At 42.0% G+C, this 21,294-nt stretch overlaps 1 protein-coding gene across 9 annotated transcripts in view; it reads left to right on the plus strand.

The window, feature by feature from the left end:
* Positions 1 to 21,294, plus strand: part of LOC139763685 (uncharacterized) — a 265,984-nt gene that overhangs the window by 220,995 nt on the left and 23,695 nt on the right. For 6 of the 9 annotated variants that reach the window (XM_071689996.1, XM_071690001.1, XM_071690002.1 and 3 more), the window contains one exon: positions 262 to 482. In XM_071689996.1, the coding sequence (XP_071546097.1) occupies positions 262 to 482 (221 nt within the window). The remainder of the gene's footprint in view (positions 1 to 261; positions 483 to 21,294) is intronic. The other 3 variants (XM_071690000.1, XM_071689999.1, XM_071689998.1) reach the window with 1 other exon arrangement.

A 21,294-nucleotide genomic window follows, 5' to 3' on the forward strand; every position in this document is an offset into this window, starting at 1 on the left:
TCCTAATCTGATTGTAAGATGGTTCTGGGCACCAATTTTACTCTCCTCAGTCAGGATGTTAGTATCACCTTGGATGGATGTTGTCAGCAGCCTACTACCTAATATAGCCATCCCATTTTCAGTCTGTTCAAGACACATTTTCTTTCACTTGTCATAGTAACACATTTTCTTTCACTTGTCATAGTAAATTGTCAGAGTAATAAAGAATTTTTTGTGATAAGTGATACCGGCTGTGTTAATCATTTCAAAAATTCATTTCAGATGCCCAAAAAGTCACAGTTTTCTTTGAAACGCAAGAAATCCAAGTCTGACTTAGAGTATGATGACTTGTTGTGTCCTTTAGATGAGAAACCCCCAGTAGGTGCAATGCAGGATAAGGAAAAAGAAGTGAGGACAGGGGGGTTGGAGAAGATAAATTCTGTGATGGTGGAGGAGGTGTTGAAGAAAGTGAACACAGAAATAATGGAAGAGGTAAGAACAGGGTAGGTGACAGCAATGTTTTTATGGTTAGACTGACAGAGATTCTGGTATGTTTGTGGAAGACAAGGTTAAGAGATACTGGCACCTTTGAATAGGAAAGAGTAAGGAGTGTAAATATATCAGGGTTGCAAGATGATATGGATGGTTACGCTAGGAAGGTGAAGGAATGTTCATTAAGGATGAGTGGTTTAATATTTTGGTTGCAAGTGTTCCAGCAAATTGATATTATTATTATGTGAGATGAGAGAGGAAGAGAGTTAGCATTTTAGGAGGAGTGAGTGCATCAGCAATTTTGATGTAAGGGACTGAGGATATAATTCGGGGGCTTTTAGTACATGTTTTGAACAGACATGAGAATGGAGAACAACTTGTGGAGCTATGTGCTGAAAAAGGACTGGTGATTGGGAATACCTGGTTTAAAAAAAGAAAGACATACAAAAGTATGCATGGGTTAGTGAGGTTAATGGTGAGAGGGCGTTGTTGGATTACTTTATTAATTAACAAACATGCTAAAGAGAGACTTTTGAGTGAAAATGTACAGAAACGCAAAGCTTTTAGGACGTGTGATTACTTCTTGATGGAGGTAATGGTTAAAGCTAGTAGAGGCTTTAGAAAATGAGGAAATGATTTAGGTGAGAATAGGGTGACAAAAGTGAGTGAACTTAGAAAAGAGGCTTGAAAGAGGAGAGATTGTGTGAGAAATGGCAAAAGATAAGATAAATGAAACTAGGGGAGTGGCAAGTAATGGAAGGTATTTTGGGAAGCAGTGCTTACATGTGAGAGGGATGTGGCATGTTAGAAAGGGTAGCAAGTGGTGGGATGAGGAATTGAAGTTGTTTTTGAGAAAGAGCAAGAGCTGTATGGGTGTTACCTGCAGAGGAGTGCAAATGACTGGGAGATGTAAAGGAGCAAGATGCAGGGGATGAAAAAGAGGGCAAAGGAGTCAGGTAAAGAGTAATGGCAAACTTCAGGAAAATAAAGAAATATTTTGAAAGGTGGTGAAAAGTGTGAGGGAAACACAAGAATATAACTGGAAGGAGCATATGGGTAAATGGAAGCAGGCAAAGAGATAAAAGTGAGATAGATTATTTTCAAGGACTGTTGAATGATAAGGTTGCAGATGTGGGGTGTTTTGGATGTGGACATATGCATAGTTAGTCATAGTAAGTGGTTAGGCAAAAGCCACACATAAGATGAAGTGTGACAAAGTAGATTAGATTGCAGTTGAATTTCTCAAGAATGAGAATGACAGTGTTGTTGATTGGTTAGTTAGAACTTTCATTGTATATATAGCCCAAGATGAGGTGCCTGAGGATTGATGAAATGCCATCACGTAAAGGCAAGTGAGTATACAGGGTAATATATATTTCAAAGTGGTGATTGAGGTAGTGATGGCATGCACTGAGCATCAGATGAGGGAGAATCAGTTTGGCTTCAGGATTGGTAGAGGATTTGTAAATCAGGTGTTTGCCGTGAAAAGTCTGTGTAAGAAATACTGGGGAGGACCAGAGGTCATGAAGTATAGTGGTGTTTGCATGTCTGTGTAGAGAGTATGGGACAATTGGGATGCACATGTTCATTGTGGGCATAAAGGGTCTTAAGATTAATTGAATCTGCATTTGTAGTGTCATAGGGATAGCTGATGTCCAGAGCATTAATGAAATAGTGTGACTCTTGTATGTCTGGGGAGATTAGTTTCAGATGGGTTTATGATTTAAGAAGTGATGTTTAAGACTGAGTTGGGAGGGCAGTCGTTTAGTACTTTTCAAGTAATTTCAGTGCAATACATGTTTTGTTGGTGCTGTGTATACTGGGGTGAGGGGATCTGTCAATATAAGATGATGAAGTGTGAAGCATTAGTAAAGTTTTTGTTTCTACTTAGGGGCTGGCTGTTAATTATGGAGTGGTTTTAATGGGAAGGGGTCTAGTGCTGTTCCAAAGAATTAAGTGCCATATCGATTGGTAAATTATATGGGAGGGTATTGATTGAGAGGGTGAAGGCATGTACAGAGCATCAGATTGGGGAAGAGCAGTGCGGTTTCAGAAGTGGTAGAGGATGTGTGGATCAGGTGTTTGCTTTGAAGAATGTATGTGAGAAATACTTAGAAAAGCAAATGGATTTGTATGTAGCATTTATGGATCTGGAGAAGGCATATGATAGAGTTGATAGAGATGCTCTGTGGAAGGTATTAAGAATATATGGTGTGGGAGGCAAGTTGTTAGAAGCAGTGAAAAGTTTTTATCGAGGATGTAAGGCATGTGTACGTGTAGGAAGAGAGGAAAGTGATTGGTTCTCAGTGAATGTAGGTTTGCGGCAGGGGTGTGTGATGTCTCCATGGTTGTTTAATTTGTTTATGGATGGGGTTGTTAGGGAGGTAAATGCAAGAGTCCTGGAAAGAGGGGCAAGTATGAAGTCTGTTGGGGATGAGAGAGCTTGGGAAGTGAGTCAGTTGTTGTTCGCTGATGATACAGCGCTGGTTGCTGATTCATGTGAGAAACTGCAGAAGCTGGTGACTGAGTTTGGTAAAGTGTGTGGAAGAAGAAAGTTAAGAGTAAATGTGAATAAGAGCAAGGTTATTAGGTACAGTAGGGGTGAGGGTCAAGTCAATTGGGAGGTGAGTTTGAATGGAGAAAAACTGGAGGAAGTGAAGTGTTTTAGATATCTGGGAGTGGATCTGGCAGCGGATGGAACCATGGAAGCGGAAGTGGATCATAGGGTGGGGGAGGGGGCGAAAATTTTGGGAGCCTTGAAAAATGTGTGGAAGTCGAGAACATTATCTCGGAAAGCAAAAATGGGTATGTTTGAAGGAATAGTGGTTCCAACAATGTTGTATGGTTGCGAGGCGTGGGCTATGGATAGAGATGTGCGCAGGAGGATGGATGTGCTGGAAATGAGATGTTTGAGGAAAATGTGTGGTGTGAGGTGGTTTGATCGAGTAAGTAACGTAAGGGTAAGAGAGATGTGTGGAAATAAAAAGAGCGTGGTTGAGAGAGCAGAAGAGGGTGTTTTGAAATGGTTTGGGCACATGGAGAGAATGAGTGAGGAAAGATTGACCAAGAGGATATATGTGTCGGAGGTGGAGGGAACGAGGAGAAGAGGGAGACCAAATTGGAGGTGGAAAGATGGAGTGAAAAAGATTTTGTGTGATCGGGGCCTGAACATGCAGGAGGGTGAAAGGAGGGCAAGGAATAGAGTAAATTGGAGCGATGTGGTATACAGGGGTTGACGTGCTGTCAGTGGATTGAATCAAGGCATGTGAAGCGTCTGGGGTAAACCATGGAAAGCTGTGTAGGTATGTATATTTGCGTGTGTGGACGTGTGTATGTTTAATTTGTTTATGGATGGGGTTGTTAGGGAGGTAAATGCAAGAGTTTTGGAAAGAGGGGCAAGTATGAAGTCTGTTGGGGATGAGAGAGCTTGGGAAGTGAGTCAGTTGTTGTTCGCTGATGATACAGCGCTGATGGCTGATTCATGTGAGAAACTGCAGAAGCTGGTGACTGAGTTTGGAAAAGTGTGTGGAAGAAGAAAGTTAAGAGTAAATGTGAATAAGAGCAAGGTTATTAGGTACAGTAGGGTTGAGGGTCAAGTCAATTGGGAGGTGAGTTTGAATGGAGAAAAACTGGAGGAAGTGAAGTGTTTTAGATATCTGGGAGTGGATCTGGCAGCGGATGGAACCATGGAAGCGGAAGTGGATCATAGGGTGGTGGAGGGGGCGAAAATCCTGGGGGCCTTGAAGAATGTGTGGAAGTTGAGAACATTATCTCGGAAAGCAAAAATGGGTATGTTTGAAGGAATAGTGGTTCCAACAATGTTGTATGGTTGCGAGGCGTGGGCTATGGATAGAGTTGTGCGCAGGAGGATGGATGTGCTAGAAATGAGATGTTTGAGGACAATGTGTGGTGTGAGGTGGTTTGATCGAGTGAGTAACGTAAGGGTAAGAGAGATGTGTGGAAATAAAAAGAGCGTGGTTGAGAGAGCAGAAGAGGGTGTTTTGAAGTGATTTGGGCACATGGAGAGGATGAGTGAGGAAAGATTGACCAAGAGGATATATGTGTCGGAGGTGGAGGGAACAAGAAGAGGGAGACCAAATTGGAGGTGGAAAGATGGAGTGAAAAAGATTTTGTGTGATCGGGGCCTGAACATGCAGGAGGGTGAAAGGAGGGCAAGGAATAGAGTGAATTGGAGCGATGTGGTATACCGGGGTTGACGTGCTGTCAGTGGATTGAAGCAAGGCATGTGATGCGTCTGGGGTAAACCATGGAAAGCTGTGTAGGTATGTATATTTGCGTGTGTGGACGTATGTATATACATGTGTATGGGGAGGGGGGTTGGGCCATTTCTTTCGTCTGTTTCCTTGCGCTACCTCGCAAACGCGGGAGACAGCGACAAAGTATAATAAAAAAAAAAAAATATATGACTAATGGTGAGGTGCCTGAGGATTGGCGGAATGCGTGCATAGTGCCATTGTACAAAGGCAAAGGGGATAAGAGTGAGTGCTCAAATTACAGAGGTATAAGTTTGTTGAGTATTCCTGGCAAATTATATGGGAGGATATTGATTGAGAGGGTGAAGGCATGTACAGAGCATCAGATTGGGGAAGAGCAGTGTGGTTTCAGAAGTGGTAGAGGATGTGTGGATCAGGTGTTTGCTTTGAAGAATGTATGTGAGAAATACTTAGAAAAGCAAATGGATTTGTATGTAGCATTTATGGATCTGTAGAAGGCATATGATAGAGTTGATAGAGATGCTCTGTGGAAGGTATTAAGAATATATGGTGTGGGAGGCAAGTTGTTAGAAGCAGTGAAAAGTTTTTATCGAGGATGTAAGGCATGTGTACGTGTAGGAAGAGAGGAAAGTGATTGGTTCTCAGTGAATGTAGGTTTGCGGCAGGGGTGTGTGATGTCTCCATGGTTGTTTAATTTGTTTATGGATGGGGTTGTTAGGGAGGTGAATGCAAGAGTTTTGGAAAGAGGGGCAAGTATGAAGTCTGTTGGGGATGAGAGAGCTTGGGAAGTGCGTCAGTTGTTGTTCGCTGATGATACAGCGCTGGTGGCTGATTCATGTGAGAAACTGCAGAAGCTGGTGACTGAGTTTGGTAAAGTGTGTGAAAGAAGAAAGTTAAGAGTAAATGTGAATAAGAGCAAGGTTATTAGGTACAGTAGGGTTGAGGGTCAAGTCAATTGGGAGGTGAGTTTGAATGGAGAAAAACTGGAGGAAGTGAAGTGTTTTAGATGTCTGGGAGTGGATCTGGCAGTGGATGGAACCTTGGAAGCGGAAGTGGATCATAGGGTGGGGGAGGGGGCGACAATTCTGGGAGCCTTGAAGAATGTGTGGAAGTCGAGAACATTATCTCGGAAAGCAAAAATGGGTATGTTTGAAGGAATAGTGGTTCCAACAATGTTGTATGGTTGCGAGGCGTGGGCTATGGATAGAGTTGTGCGCAGGAGGATGGATGTGCTGGAAATGAGATGTTTGACGACAATGTGTGGTGTGAGGTGGTTTGATCGAGTGAGTAACGTAAGGGTAAGAGAGATGTGTGGAAATAAAAAGAGCGTGGTTGAGAGAGCAGAAGAGGGTGTTTTGAAATGGTTCGGGCACATGGAGAGAATGAGTGAGGAAAGATTGACCAAGAGAATATATGTGTCGGAGGTGGAGGGAACGAGGAGAAGAGGGAGACCAAATTGGAGGTGGAAAGATGGATTGAAAAAGATTTTGTGTGATCGGGGCCTGAGCATGCAGGAGGGTGAAAGGAGGGCAAGGAATAGAGTGAATTGGAGCGATGTGGTATACTGGGGTTGACGTGCTGTCAGTGGATTGAATCAAGGCATGTGAAGCGTCTGGGGTAAACCATGGAAAGCTGTGTAGGTATGTATATTTGCGTGTGTGGACGTATGTATATACATGTGTATGGGGGTGGGTTGGGCCATTTCTTTCGTCTGTTTCCTTGCGCTACTTCGCAAACGTGGGAGACAGCGATAAAGCAAAAAAAAAAAAAAATATATATATATATATATATATTGCAGTGGAATTTATTAAAAAAGGGGGTAACTGTATTGTTGACTGGTTGGTAAGGTTATTCAATGTATGTATGACTCATGGTGAGGTGCCTGAGGATTGGCGGAATGCATGCATAGTGCCATTGTACAAAGGCAAAGGGGATAAGAATGAGTGCTCAAATTACAGAGGTATAAGTTTGTTGAGTATTCCTGGCAAATTATATGGGAGGGTATTGATTGAGAGGGTGAAGGCATGTACAGAGCATCAGATTGGGGAAGAGCAGTGTGGTTTCAGAAGTGGTAGAGGATGTGTGGATCAGGTGTTTGCTTTGAAGAATGTATGTGAGAAATACTTAGAAAAGCAAATGGATTTGTATGTAGCATTTATGGATCTGGAGAAGGCATATGATAGAGTTGATAGAGATGCTCTGTGTAAGGTATTAAGAATATATGGTGTGGGAGGCAAGTTGTTAGAAGTAGTGAAAAGTTTTTATCGAGGATGTAAGGCATGTGTATGTGTAGGAAGAGAGGAAAGTGATTGGTTCTCAGTGAATGTAGGTTTGCGGCAGGGGTGTGTGATGTCTCCATGGTTGTTTAATTTGTTTATGGATGGGGTTGTTAGGGAGGTGAATGCAAGAGTTTTGGAAAGAGGGGCAAGTATGAAGTCTGTTGGGGATGAGAGAGCTTGGGAAGTGAGTCAGTTGTTGTTCGCTGATGATACAGCGCTGGTGGCTGATTCATGTGAGAAACTGCAGAAGCTGGTGACTGAGTTTGGTAAAGTGTGTGAAAGAAGAAAGTTAAGAGTAAATGTGAATAAGAGCAAGGTTATTAGGTACAGTAGGGTTGAGGGTCAAGTCAATTGGGACGTGAGTTTAAATGGAGAAAAACTGGAGGAAGTGAAGTGTTTTAGATATCTGGGAGTGGATCTGGCAGCGGATGGAACCATGGAAGCGGAAGTGGATCATAGGGTGGGGGAGGGGGCGAAAATTCTGGGAGCCTTGAAGAATGTGTGGAAGTCGAGAACATTATCTCGGAAAGCAAAAATGGGTATGTTTGAAGGAATAGTGGTTCCAACAATGTTGTATGGTTGCGAGGCGTGGACTATGGATAGAGTTGTGCACAGGAGGATGGATGTGCTGGAAATGAGATGTTTGAGGACAATGTGTGGTGTGAGGTTGTTTGATCAAGTAAGTAACCTAAGGGTAAGAGAGATGTGTGGAAATAAAAAGAGCGTGGTTGAGAGAGCAGAAGAGGGTGTTTTGAAATGGTTTGGTCACATGGAGAGAATGAGTGAGGAAAGATTAACCAAGAGGATATACGTGTCGGAGGTGGAGGGAACGAGGAGAAGAGGGAGACCAAATTGGAGGTGGAAAGATGGAGTGAAAAAGATTTTGTGTGATCGGGGCCTGAACATGCAGGAGGGTGAAAGGAGGGCAAGGAATAGAGTGAATTGGAGCGATGTGGTATACCGGGGTTGACGTGCTGTAAGTGGATTGAATCAAGGCATGTGAAGCGTCTGGGGTAAACCATGGAAAGCTGTGTAGGTATGTATATTTGCGTGTGTGGACGTATGTATATACATGTGTATGGGGGTGGGTTGGGCCATTTCTTTCGTCTGTTTCCTTGTGCTACCTCGCAAACACGGGAGACCGCGACAAAGCAAAAAAAAAAAAAAAAAAAAGATATATATACTCACACAGACATATACATATATACACATGTACATAATTCATGCTGTCTGCCTTTATTGACTCCTATTGCCACTCCGCCACACATGAAATAATAATCCCCTCCCCCCGCATGTGCGCGAGGTAGCGCTAGGAAAAGACAACAAAGGCCACATTTGTTCACACTCAGTCTCTAGCTGTCATGTATAATGCAACGAAACCACAGCCTTCTTTCCACATCTAGGCCCCACAGAATTTTCCATGGTTTACCCCAGATGCTTCACATGCCCTGGTTCAATCCATTGACAGTAAGTTGACCCTGGTATACCACATCGTTCCAATTCGTTCTATTCCTTGTACGCCTTTCACCCTCCTGCATGTTCAGGCCCCGATCACTCAAAATCTTTTTCACTCCATCTTTCCTCCTCCAATTTGGTCTCTCACTTCTCCTCATTCCCTCCACCTCTGACACATATATCCTCTTGGTCAATCTTTCCTCACTCATTCTCTCCATGTGACCAAACCATTTCAAAAACCCTCTTCTGCTCTCTCAACCACACTCTTTTTATTACCACACATCTCTCTTACCCTATTATTACTTACTTGATCAAACCACCTCACACCACATATTGTCTGTCCTCAAACATCTTATTTCCAGGACATCCACCCTCCTCCGCACAACTCTATCTATAGCTCACGCCTTGCAACCATATAACATTGTTGGAACCACTATTCCTTCAAACATACCCATTTTTGCTTTCCGAGATATTGTTCTCGACTTCCACACATTCTTCAACGCTCCCAGACCTTTCGCACCCTCCCCCACCCTATGATTCACTTCCACTTCCATGGTTCCATCCGCTGCCAAATCACCTACCAGATATCTAAAACACTTCACTTCCTCCAGTTTTTCTCCATTCAAACTTACCTCCCAATTGAGTTGTCCCTCAACCCTACTGTACCTAACAACCTTGCTCTTACTCACATTTACTCTCAGCTTTCATCTCTCACACACTTTACCAAACTCAGTCACCAGCTTCTGCAGTTTCTCACCCGAATCAGCCACCAGCACTGTATCATCAGCAAACAACAACTGACTCACTTCCCAAGCTCTCTCATCCACAACAGACTGCATACTTGCCCCTCTTTCCAAAACTCTTGCATCCACCTCCCCAACAACCCCACCCATAAACAAATTAAATAGCCATGGAGACGTCACACACCCCTGCCACAAACCAACATTCACTGAGAACCAATTACTTTCCTCTCTTCCTACACATACACATGCCTTACATCCTCAATAAAAACTTTTCACTGCTTCTAACGACTTGCCTCCCACACCATATATTCTTAATACCTTCCACAGAGCATCTCTATCAACTCTATCATATGCCTTCTCCAGATCCATAAATGCTACATACAAATCCATTTGTTTTTCTAAGTATTTCTTACATACATTCTTCAAAGCAAACACCTGATCCACACATCCTCTACCACTTCTGAAACCACACTGCTCTTCCCCAATCTGATGCTCTGTACATGCCTTCACCCTCTCAATCAAAACCCTCCCATATAATTTCCCAAGAATACTCAACAAACTTATACCTCTGTAATTTGAGCAATCACTTTTATCCCTTCTGCTTTTGTACGATGGCACAATGCAAGCATTCCACCAATCCTCAGGCACCACACCATGGGTCATACATACATTAAATGACCTTACCAACCAGTCAACAATACAGTCACCCCTTTCTTAATGAATTCCACTGCAATACCATCCAACCCACTGCCTTGCCGGCTTTCGTCTTCCGCAAAGCTTTTACTACCTCTTCTCTGTTTACCAAATCATTCTCCCTAACCCTCTCACTTTGCACACCACCTCGACCAAAACACTCTATATCTGCCACTCTATCATCAGACACATTCAACAAACCTTCAAAATACTCACTCCATCTACTTCTCACATCACCACTACTTGTTATCACCTCCCCATTAGCCCCCTTCACTGGTGTTCCCATTTGTTCCCTTGTCTTATGCACTTTATTTACTTCCTTCCAAAACATTTTTTTATTCTTTTTATTCTCTCACCCCAACTCACATTTGCCCTCTTTTTCACCTCTTGCACCTTTCTCTTGACCTCCTGCCTCTCTTTTTACATCTCCCAGTCATTTGCATTATTTCCCGCAAAAATCATCGAAGTGCCTCTCTCTTCTCTTTCACTAACAGTCTTACTTCTTCATCTCACCATTCACTACCCTTTCTATGCTGCACAACTCCCACCTTTCTCATGCCACATGCATCTTTTGCACAAGCCATCACTGCTTCCGTAATACATCCCATTCCTCCCCCACTCCCCTTACATCATTTGCTCTCACCTTTTGCCATTCTGCACTCAATCTCTCCTAGTACTTCCTCACACACATCTCCTTTCCAAGTTCATTTACTGTTACCACTCTCTTCTCCCCAACATTCTCCCTTCTTCGCCGAAAACCTCTACAAATCTTCACCTTCGCCTTTACATGATAGTGATCAGACATCCCATCTCAGCACATTAACATCCAAAAGTCTCTCTTTTACACACCTGTCAATTAACTCGCAATCCAATAATGCCCTCCGGCCATCTCTCCTACTCATATACATTTTTTTTTTTTTTTTTTTTTAAACTTCGCCATTTCCCACATTAGCGAGGTAGTGTTAGGAACAGAGGACTGGGCCTTTTTTGGAATATCCTCACCTGGCCCCCTCTGTTCCTTCTTTTGGAAAATATACTTATGTATATCTCTCTTTTCAAACCAATCACCAGTCTTTTTTCAGCACACAAATCCACAAGCTCTTCACCATTTCCATTTACAGCACTGGACACCAGTTATACCCTTAACTGCCACATTACTCATCTTTGTATTTAAATCGCCCATCATTATAACTCGGTCTTGTGCACCAAAGCTGCTAACACACTTACTCAGCTGCTCCCAAAACACTTGCCTCTCATGATCTTTCTTCTCATTACCAGGTGCATAGGCACCAATGATCTCCCATCTCTCTCCTTCCACTTTCAGTTTTACCCATATCAATCTAGAGTTTACACTCTGTCACTTATTCCCACAACTCCTGCTTCAGGAGGAGTGCTACTCCTTCCTTTGCTCTTGTCCTCTCACTAACCCATGACTTTACTCTCAAGACATTCCCGGACCACTTGTTCCCTTTACCCTTGATCCTTGTTTCACTCTAGAGCCAAAACATCCAGGTGTCTTTCCTCAAACATACTACCTATCTCTCCTTTCTTCTCATGTTGGTTACATCCATACACATTCATACACCTCAGTCTGAGCCTTTGAGGAGAATGAGCACTCCCCGCTTGACTCCTTCTTTTGTTTTCATTTTTAGAATTTCAAATACAGGGAAGGGGGTTACCAGCTCCCTGCTCCTGTCCCCTCTAGTCACCTTTTACGACATGTGGGGAATACATGGGAAGTATTCTTTCTCCCCTATCTATGGGAATAAGGGAGAAAAAATACTATCCATTTATTCCTTGTGTGTTGTAGAAGGTGACTTAAAGGGTAGGAGCTGTAGGCTGGAAATCCTCCCCTCCTGTTTTCCAACAGGAACAGAGAAGGGAACCAAGAGAGAATTTTTCCTTGTAGGGCTAAGTTCCCAAGTGAACTTTCATGTAATGATCACATTGTCAAGTGAGATAGAAGAATGAGACATGTAGAACAGTCAGTTGATATACAAGGAGGAGATATAAGTAATCACCATTGGTAAACACGGATTACCTGATGGTGGTGTTCAAGTCTGGCATCAAGCATGTCATAAAATATTTTATGTGGATAGGAAAGGGAACTGTTTACAAATTATGCCTACAACGAAGCTATCAAGTTTGTATAGCCCTTCACCAATATCATTGATACAATTCTTTTGTGTATTTAATAACAGAAGATTCAGTGATATTTCTCATGATAAAGGAATTACAGTTAATAATTGAATTAGCATTACACCAGTCCATGCAATGGTCAATTTTTAACATGATTAAACAAAGCATTTGATTCTTATCCTGTTCTTATACTATATTTATATTGCTTAAGTCTAACATAAAGATCCTTACCAGTCTTCCCAACATCTAACACACTACAGTTTTTACAGGGGACTCTGTAAACTCAGCCTGCAGAATTTTCTGGGAATTTTTGTATTAAGATTTTCTTTATAGTAGTGTTATGGCTGAAGGCTACATGTACATTATAGAATTTATGCTACCTGCGAAGTAATGTAAAATTATAACTAAAAGGGAGAAGTAAGAGATTCTTGGTATCAAGGGGAAATTTGAGTTTAACTCTATAAGGTGATTTCTTTGCTAACTCAGGGATTTATCAGTGAAAGATCTAGGATACTTTAACTTGGATATAATAGAATATATATTCTCAAACTCATCATCAGTAAATTCTGGACTGCATATATGTAATGCCCTAAGGAAGATAGACTGGAATGTTGATAATTGTCATGTTGAACTGAGTATTAATGAACATAAGAACAAACCTGGTTTAAAAAGCGAGATATACATAAGTATACGTATGTAAATAGGAGAGATGGCCAGAGAGGGTTATTGGATTACGTGTTAATTGACAGGCGCGCGAAGGAGAGACTTTTGGATGTTAATGTGCTGAGAGGTGCAACTGAAGGGATGTCTGATCATTATCTTGTGGAGGCTAAGGTGAAGATTTGTATGGGTTTTCAGAAAAGAAGAGTGAATGTTGGGGTAAAGAGGGTGGTGAGAGTAAGTGCTTGGGAAGGAGACTTGTGTGAGGAAGTACCAGGAGAGACTGAGTACAGAATGGAAAAAGGTGAGAACAATGGAAGTAAGGGGAATGGGGGAGGAATGGGATGTATTTAGGGAATCAGTGATGGACTGCGCAAAAGATGCTTGTGGCATGAGAAGAGTGGGAGGTGGGTTGATTAGAAAGGGTAGTGAGTGGTGGGATGAAGAAGTAAGAGTATTAGTGAAAGAGAAGAGAGAGGCATTTGGACAATTTTTGCAGGGAGAAAATGCAATTGAGTGGGAGATGTATAAAAGAAAGAGACAGGAGGTCAAGAGAAAGGTGCAAGAGGTGAAAAAGAGGGCAAATGAGAGTTGGGGTGAGAGAGTATCATTAAATTTTAGGGAGAATAAAAAGATGTTCTGGAAGCAGGTAAATAAAGTGCGTAAGACAAGGGAGCAAATGGGAACTTCAGTGAAGGGTGCAAATGGGGAGGTGATAACAAGTAGTGGTGATGTGAGAAGGAGATGGAGTGAGTATTTTGAAGGTTTGTTGAATGTGTTTGATGATAGAGTGGCAGATATAGGGTGTTTTGGTCGAGGTGGTGTGCAAAGTGAGAGGGTTAGGGAAAATGATTTGGTAAACAGAGAAGAGGTAGTAAAAGCTTTGCGGGAGATGAAAGCCGGCAAGGCAGCAGGTTTGGATGATATTGCAGTGGAATTTATTAAAAAAGGGGGTGACTGTATTGTTGACTGGTTGGTAAGGTTATTTGATGTATGTATGACTCATGGTGAGGTGCCTGAGGACTGGCGGAATGCGTGCATAGTGCCATTGTACAAAGGCAAAGGGGATAAGAGTGAGTGCTCAAATTACAGAGGTATAAGTTTGTTGAGTATTCCTGGTAAATTATATGGGAGGGTATTGATTGAGAGGGTGAAGGCATATACAGAGCATCAGATTGGGGAAGAGCAGTGTGGTTTCAGAAGTGGTAGAGGATGTGTGGATCAGGTGTTTGCTTTGAAGAATGTATGTGAGAAATACTTAGAAAAGCAAATGGATTTGTATGTAGCATTTATGGATCTGGAGAAGGCATATGATAGAGTTGATAGAGATGCTCTGTGGAAGGTATTAAGAATATATGGTGTGGGAGGCCAGTTGTTAGAAGCAGTGAAAAGTTTTTATCGAGGATGTAAGGCATGTGTACGTGTAGGAAGAGAGGAAAGTGATTGGTTCTCAGTGAATGTAGGTTTGCGGCAGGGGTGTGTGATGTCTCCATGGTTGTTTAATTTGTTGATGGATGGGGTTGTTAGGGAGGTGAATGCAAGAGTTTTGTAAAGAGGGGCAAGTATGAAGTCTGTTGTGGATGAGAGAGCTTGGGAAGTGAGTCAGTTGTTGTTCACTGATGATACAGCGCTGGTGGCTGATTCATGTGAGAAACTGCAGAAGCTGGTGACTGAGTTTGGTAAAGTGTGTGAAAGAAGAAAGTTAAGAGTAAATGTGAATAAGAGCAAGGTTATTAGGTACAGTAGGGTTGAGGGTCAAGTCAATTGGGAGGTAAGTTTGAATGGAGAAAAACTGGAGGAAGTAAAGTGTTTTAGATATCTGGGAGTGGATCTGGCAGCGGATGGAACCATGGAAGCGGAAGTGAATCATAGGGTGGGGGAGGTTGCGAAAATCCTGGGAGCCTTGAAGAATGTGTGGAAGTCGAGAACATTATCTCGGAAAGCAAAAATGGGTATGTTTGAAGAAATAGTGGTTCCAACAATGTTGTATGGGTGCGAGGCGTGGGCTATGGATAGAGTTGTGCGCAGGAGGGTGGATGTGCTGGAAATGAGATGTTTGAGGACAATGTGTGGTGTGAGGTGGTTTGATCGAGTAAGTAATGTAAGGGTAAGAGAGATGTGTGGAAATAAAAAGAGCATGGTTGAGAGAGCAGAAGGTGTTTTGAAATGGTTTGGGCACATGGAGAGAATGAGTGAGGAAAGATTGACCAAGAGGATATATGTGTCGGAGGTGGAGGGAACGAGGAGAAGTGGGAGACCAAATTGGAGGTGGAAAGATGGAGTGAAAAAGATTTTGTGTGATCAGGGCCTGAACATGCAGGAGGGTGAAAGGAGGGCAAGGAATAGAGTGAATTGGATCGATGTGGTATACCGGGGTTGACGTGCTGTCAGTGGATTGAATCAGGGCATGTGAAGCATATGGGGTAAACCATGGAAAGTTGTGTGGGGCCTGGATGTGGAAAGGGAGCTGTGGTTTCAGGCATTATTGCATGACAGCTAGAGACTGAGTGTGAACGAATGGGGCCTTTGTTGTCTTTTCCTAGTGCTACCTCACACACATGAGGGGGGAGGGAGATGATATTCCATGTGTGGCGAGGTGGCGATGGGAATGAATAAAGGCAGACAGTGTGTATTGTGTGCATGGGTATATATGTATGTGTCTGTGTGTGTATAAATTGTGTGTGAATAAATTGTACATTTCCTTTTCCATAGCCAGAGGTTGATCCATTATGTGACGTTCATTTTTTCATTCTTTTCAAGCTAAAAGTTTGTTTTCTAAATTGTTTCTTACATTTTTCATATGTATATATATGTATGTGTGTGTATGTGCGTATGTGTGTGTATGTGTGTGTGTGTGTGTGTGTGTGTGTGTATATATATGTATATTATCCCTGGGGATAGGGGTGAAAGAATACTTCCCACGTATTCCTCGCGTGTCGTAGAAAGCGACTAGAGGGGACGGGAGCGGGGGGCCAGAAATCCTCCCCTCCTTGTATTAACTTTCTAAAATGGGAAACATTGAGATGTATAGGTATGTATATTTGCGTGTGTGGATGTGTATGTATATACATTGTGTATGGGGGTGGGTTGGGCCATTTCTTTCATCTGTTTCCTTGCGCTACCTCGCAAACGTGGGAGACAGCGACAAAGCAAAATAAATGAATAAATAAAGAACAAACATTAATGAGTTTTCTGTATATGCAGAACTTAAACATGTTTCTATCCCTATGGATCATGCAATCTAAAAATGGTAACAATAATTTCCACTTCCTCAGTAAAGTTGATAGAAGGTACTAAATTTTTAAGTAAAGGGAGAAATGTTTGTGGATTTTTGTTTGTTGGCCAAACACAAAGAATGTCATCTACATACCATTGAACCAAATTGCCTTAGCGGGTAAGATATCCCTTTGTAATTTTGTTTCAAAGAATTCCACAGAAAAATTGCTGTATTCTCGTTAAAGAGGGTTATCCATCACCATACCTATTTTCTGAGAATAATTTTCTTCATAGAATTGAAATACATAGTCTTTTATACACAGTTTTATCAATTTCAAACTGGTAAGTTTTGTTTCATCCCTGTTCCAAAAAGTTACAGTTGATGACCTCTTAGGATATCTGGTTGATATCATGGATAATATTGATTTACCTGTTGCAGATTCTCTGTTTATAGAATTGATAAAGTTGTGCATATAAGACTGTTTCAATTTAATGGCAAATAGTGTGCTCAGAAATTTGGTATGGTGATGGGTAACTCTCTTTCACCAGTATTAAGTAATCTTTACATGAAATTCTTTGAAACAAAATCACAAAGGGATATCTTACCCTCTAAGGCAATTTGGTGTAGGTATGTAAGTTATGTTCTTTGTGCTTGGCCAACAAATGAAAATTCACAAACATTTCTTTCTTTACTTAACAATTTAGTACCTTTTATGAACTTTACTGTGGAAGTGGAAAATAATGATATGTTACCATTTTTAGACTGCATGATCATAGGTATAGAAACTTGTATAAGTTTAGCATGTACAGAAAACCCACTAATGTTTGTTCATATATTCACTATTACTCAGCTCAACATGACAGAGTTGAATTATCATCATTCCAGTGTATGTTTCTCAAGGCATTCCATATATGAAGGCTGGAATTAATCGATGATGAGTTTAAGAAAATATATCCTATCAGTTCCAAGTTAAAGTATCCTAGATCTTTCATTGATAAATCCCTTAAGTAGGCAAAGAAATCATTTTATAAAGTTAAACCCAAACCTCCCCTTGGTACCGCGTCTCTTTTAGGTTTCCTCTTTAGTGATAATTTTACATTATTTTGCAGGTTGCTTAAATTCTGTGATGTAAATGTAGCCTTCAGCAATAACAATACTATAAAGAATATCTTAATCAAGAACTCATCAGAAAATTCTGCGGGTTGTGTTTACAGAGTCCCCTGTAAAAACTGTGATATGTTTTATGCTGGGCAGACTGGAAAGGATCTTTATGTTAGACTTAAGCAACATAAATATAGTATAAGAAGAAGACAAAAATCAAATGTTTTGTTTAGTCATGTTAGAAATTATGATCATTGTTTTGATTGGTGGAACACTAATTCAGTTTTTTTTTTTTTTTTTTTTTTTTTTTTTTTATACTTTGTCGCTGTCTCCCGCGTTTGCGAGGTAGCGCAAGGAAACAGACAAAAGAAATGGCCCAACCCCCCCCATACACATGTACATACACACGTCCACACACGCAAATATACATACCTACACAGCTTTCCATGGTTTACCCCAGACGCTTCACATGCCTTGATTCAATCCACTGACAGCACGTCAACCCCTGTATACCACATCGCTCCAATTCACTCTATTCCTTGCCCTCCTTTCACCCTCCTGCATGTTCAGGCCCCGATCACACAAAATCCTTTTCACTCCATCTTTCCACCTCCAATTTGGTCTCCCTCTTCTCCTCGTTCCCTCCACCTCCGACACATATATCCTCTTGGTCAATCTTTCCTCACTCATTCTCTCCATGTGCCCAAACCATTTCAAAACACCCTCTTCTGCTCTCTCAACCACGCTCTTTTTATTTCCACACATCTCTCTTACCCTTACGTTACTTACTCGATCAAACCACCTCACACCACACATTGTCTTCAAACATCTCATTTCCAGCACATCCATCCTCCTACGCACAACTCTATCCATAGCCCACGCCTCGCAACCATACAACATTGTTGGAACTACTATTCCTTCAAACATACCCATTTTTGCTTTCCGGGATAATGTTCTCGACTTCCACACATTTTTCAAGGCTCCCAAAATTTTCGCCCCATGAAATATCATTGAAGCGTCCTTTGTTGAATATACAAAGAATTGCAGTATTAATATTCATGAAGGTCTATACAAACTTAGTTGCTTTGTCTTGTTCGAAATTGTAAACAGTTACCTTTCCAGTCCACATAATAAAAAATTTATGACAGGCATAATGCCAGACCCAAACGCCACCATCTGGTAATGCTTCTATACCAATAGCGTCTTAGCTATGCCTCCTTATATATCACCTGAGTGTTCTACGTCCTCTGTCTCATTTTTTGTATCTCCCCTGATGATGTGATCATTACACAAAAGTGCACTTGAAACTTATCGTGTTTCATTTTCATGTGGTTTTATGCATATACTAGATTATGCACACCACCGTGACCTCTTGCAATATATTTTTTAGTATTATTTATTATACTTGATTGCCATTTCTTGCGTCAGGGAGGTAGCACCAAGAAGCAGACGAAGAATGGCCCACCCACTCATATACACACACACACATATATTATTATTATTATTTTGCTTTGTCGCTGTCTCCCGCGTTTGCGAGGTAGCGCAAGGAAACAGATGAAAGAAATGGCCCAACCTACCCCCATACACAATGTATATACATACACGTCCACACACGCAAATATACATACCTATACATCTCAATGTACACATATATATACACACACAGACACATACATATATACCCATGCACACAGTTCACACTGTCTGCCTTTATTCATTCCCATTGCCACCTCGCCACACATGGAATACCATCCCCCTCCCCCCTCATGTGTGCGAGGTAGCACTAGGAAAAGAACAAAGGCCCCATTCGTTCACACTCAGTCTCTAGCTGTCATGCAATAATGCCCGAAACCACAGCTCCCTTTCCACATCCAGGCCCGACTTAACTTTCTATGGTTTACCCCAGATGCTTCACATGCCCTGATTCAATCCACTGACAGCATGTCTGCCCCGGTATACCACATCCATCCAATTCACTCTATTCCTTGCCCTCCTTTCACCCTCCTGCATGTTCAGGCCCCGATCACACAAAATCTTTTTCACTCCATCTTTCCACCTCCAATTTGGTCTCCCACTTCTCCTCGTTCCCTCCACCTCCGACACATATATCCTCTTTGTCAATCTTTCCTCACTCATTCTCTCTATGTGCCCAAACCATTTCAAGACACCCTCTTCTGCTCTCTCAACCACGCACTTTTTATTTCCACACATCTCTCTTACCCTTACATTACTTACTCGATCAAACCACCTCACACCACACATTGTCCTCAAACATCTCATTTCCAGCACATCCACCCTCCTGCGCACAACTCTATCCATAGCCCACGCCTCGCAACAATACAACATTGTTGGAACCACTATCCCTTCAAACATACCCATTTTTGCTTTCCGAGATAATGTTCTCGACTTCCACACATTCTTTAAGGCTCCCAGGATTTTCGCCCCCTCCCCCACCCTATGATTCACTTCCACTTCCATGGTTCCATCCGCTGCCAGATCCACTCCCAGATATCTAAAACACTTTACTTCCTCCAGTTTTTCTCCATTTAAACGTACCTCCCAATTGACTTGACCCTCAACCCTACTGTACCTAATAACCTTGCTCTTATTCACATTTACTCTTAACTTTCTTCTTTCACACACTTTACCAAACTCAGTCACCAGCTTCTGCAATTTCTCACATGAATCAGCCACCAGCGCTGTATCATCAGCGAACAACAACTGACTCACTTCCCAAGCTCTCTCATCCACAACAGACTTCATACTTGCCCCTCTTTCCAAAACTCTTGCATTCACCTCCCTAACAACCCCATCCATAAACAAATTAAACAACCATGGAGACATCACACACCCCTGCCACAAACCTACATTCACTGAGAACCAATCACTTTCCTCTCTTCCTACACGTACACATGCCTTACATCCTCGATAAAAACTTTTCACTGCTTCTAACAACTGGCCTCCCACACCATATATTCTTAATACCTTCCACAGAGCATCTCTATCAACTCTATCATATGCCTTCTCCAGATCCATAAATACTACATACAAATCCATTTGCTTTTCTAAGTATTTCTCACATACATTCTTCAAAGCAAACACCTGATCCACACATCCTCTACCACTTCTGAAACCACACTGCTCTTCCCCAATCTGATGCTCTGTATATGCCTTCACCCTCTCAATCAATACCCTCCCATATAATTTACCAGAAATACTCAACAAACTTATACCTCTGTAATTTGAGCACTCACTTTTATCCCCTTTGCCTTTGTACAATGGCACTATGCACGCATTCCACCAATCCTCAGGCACCTCAGGCAAGGAAACAGACGAAAGAAATGGCCCAACCCACCCCCATACACATGTATATACATACGTCCACACACGCAAATATACATACCTACACAGCACTCACATTTTTTTTTTTTTTTAAATACTATTTGCCATTTCCCGCGATAGCGAGGTAGCGTTACGAACAGAGGACTGGGCCTTTGAGGGAATATCCTCACCTGGCCCTCTTCTCTGTTCCTTCTTTTGGAAAAAAAAAAAAAAAAAAACGAGAGGGGAGGATTTCCAGCCCCCCCGCTCCCTTCCCTATTAGTCGCCTTCTACGACACGCAGGGAATACGTGGGAAGTATTCTGTCTCCCCTATCCCCAGGGATAACTCACATATATATATATATATATATATAGTTAAGAGTAAATGTGAATAAGAGCAAGGTTATTAGGTACAGTAGGGTTGAGGGTCAAGTCAATTGGGAGGTGAGTTTGAACGGAGAAAAACTGGAGGAAGTGAAGTGTTGTAGATATCTGGGAGTGGATCTGGCAGCGGATGGAACCATGGAAGCGGAAGTGGATCATAGGGTGGGGGAGGGGGCGAAAATTCTGGGGGCCTTGAAGAATGTGTGGAAGTCGAGAACATTATCTCGGAGAGCAAAAATGGGTATGTTTGAAGGAATAGTGGTTCCAACAATGTTGTATGGTTGCGAGGCGTGGGCGATGGATAGAGTTGTGCGCAGGAGGATGGATGTGCTGGAAATGAGATGTTTGAGGACAATGTGTGGTGTGAGGTGGTTTGATCGAGTGAGTAACGTAAGGGTAAGAGAGATGTGTGGAAATAAAAAGAGCGTGGTTGAGAGAGCAGAAGAGGGTGTTTTGAAGTGGTTTGGGCACATGGAGAGGATGAGTGAGGAAAGATTGACCAAGAGGATATATGTGTCGGAGGTGGAGGGAGCAAGGAGAAGAGGGAGACCAAATTGGAGGTGGAAAGATGGAGTGAAAAAGATTTTGTGTGATC

This window comes from Panulirus ornatus, chromosome 47, assembly GCF_036320965.1.
Source record: "Panulirus ornatus isolate Po-2019 chromosome 47, ASM3632096v1, whole genome shotgun sequence".
NCBI lineage: Eukaryota > Metazoa > Arthropoda > Malacostraca > Decapoda > Palinuridae > Panulirus > Panulirus ornatus.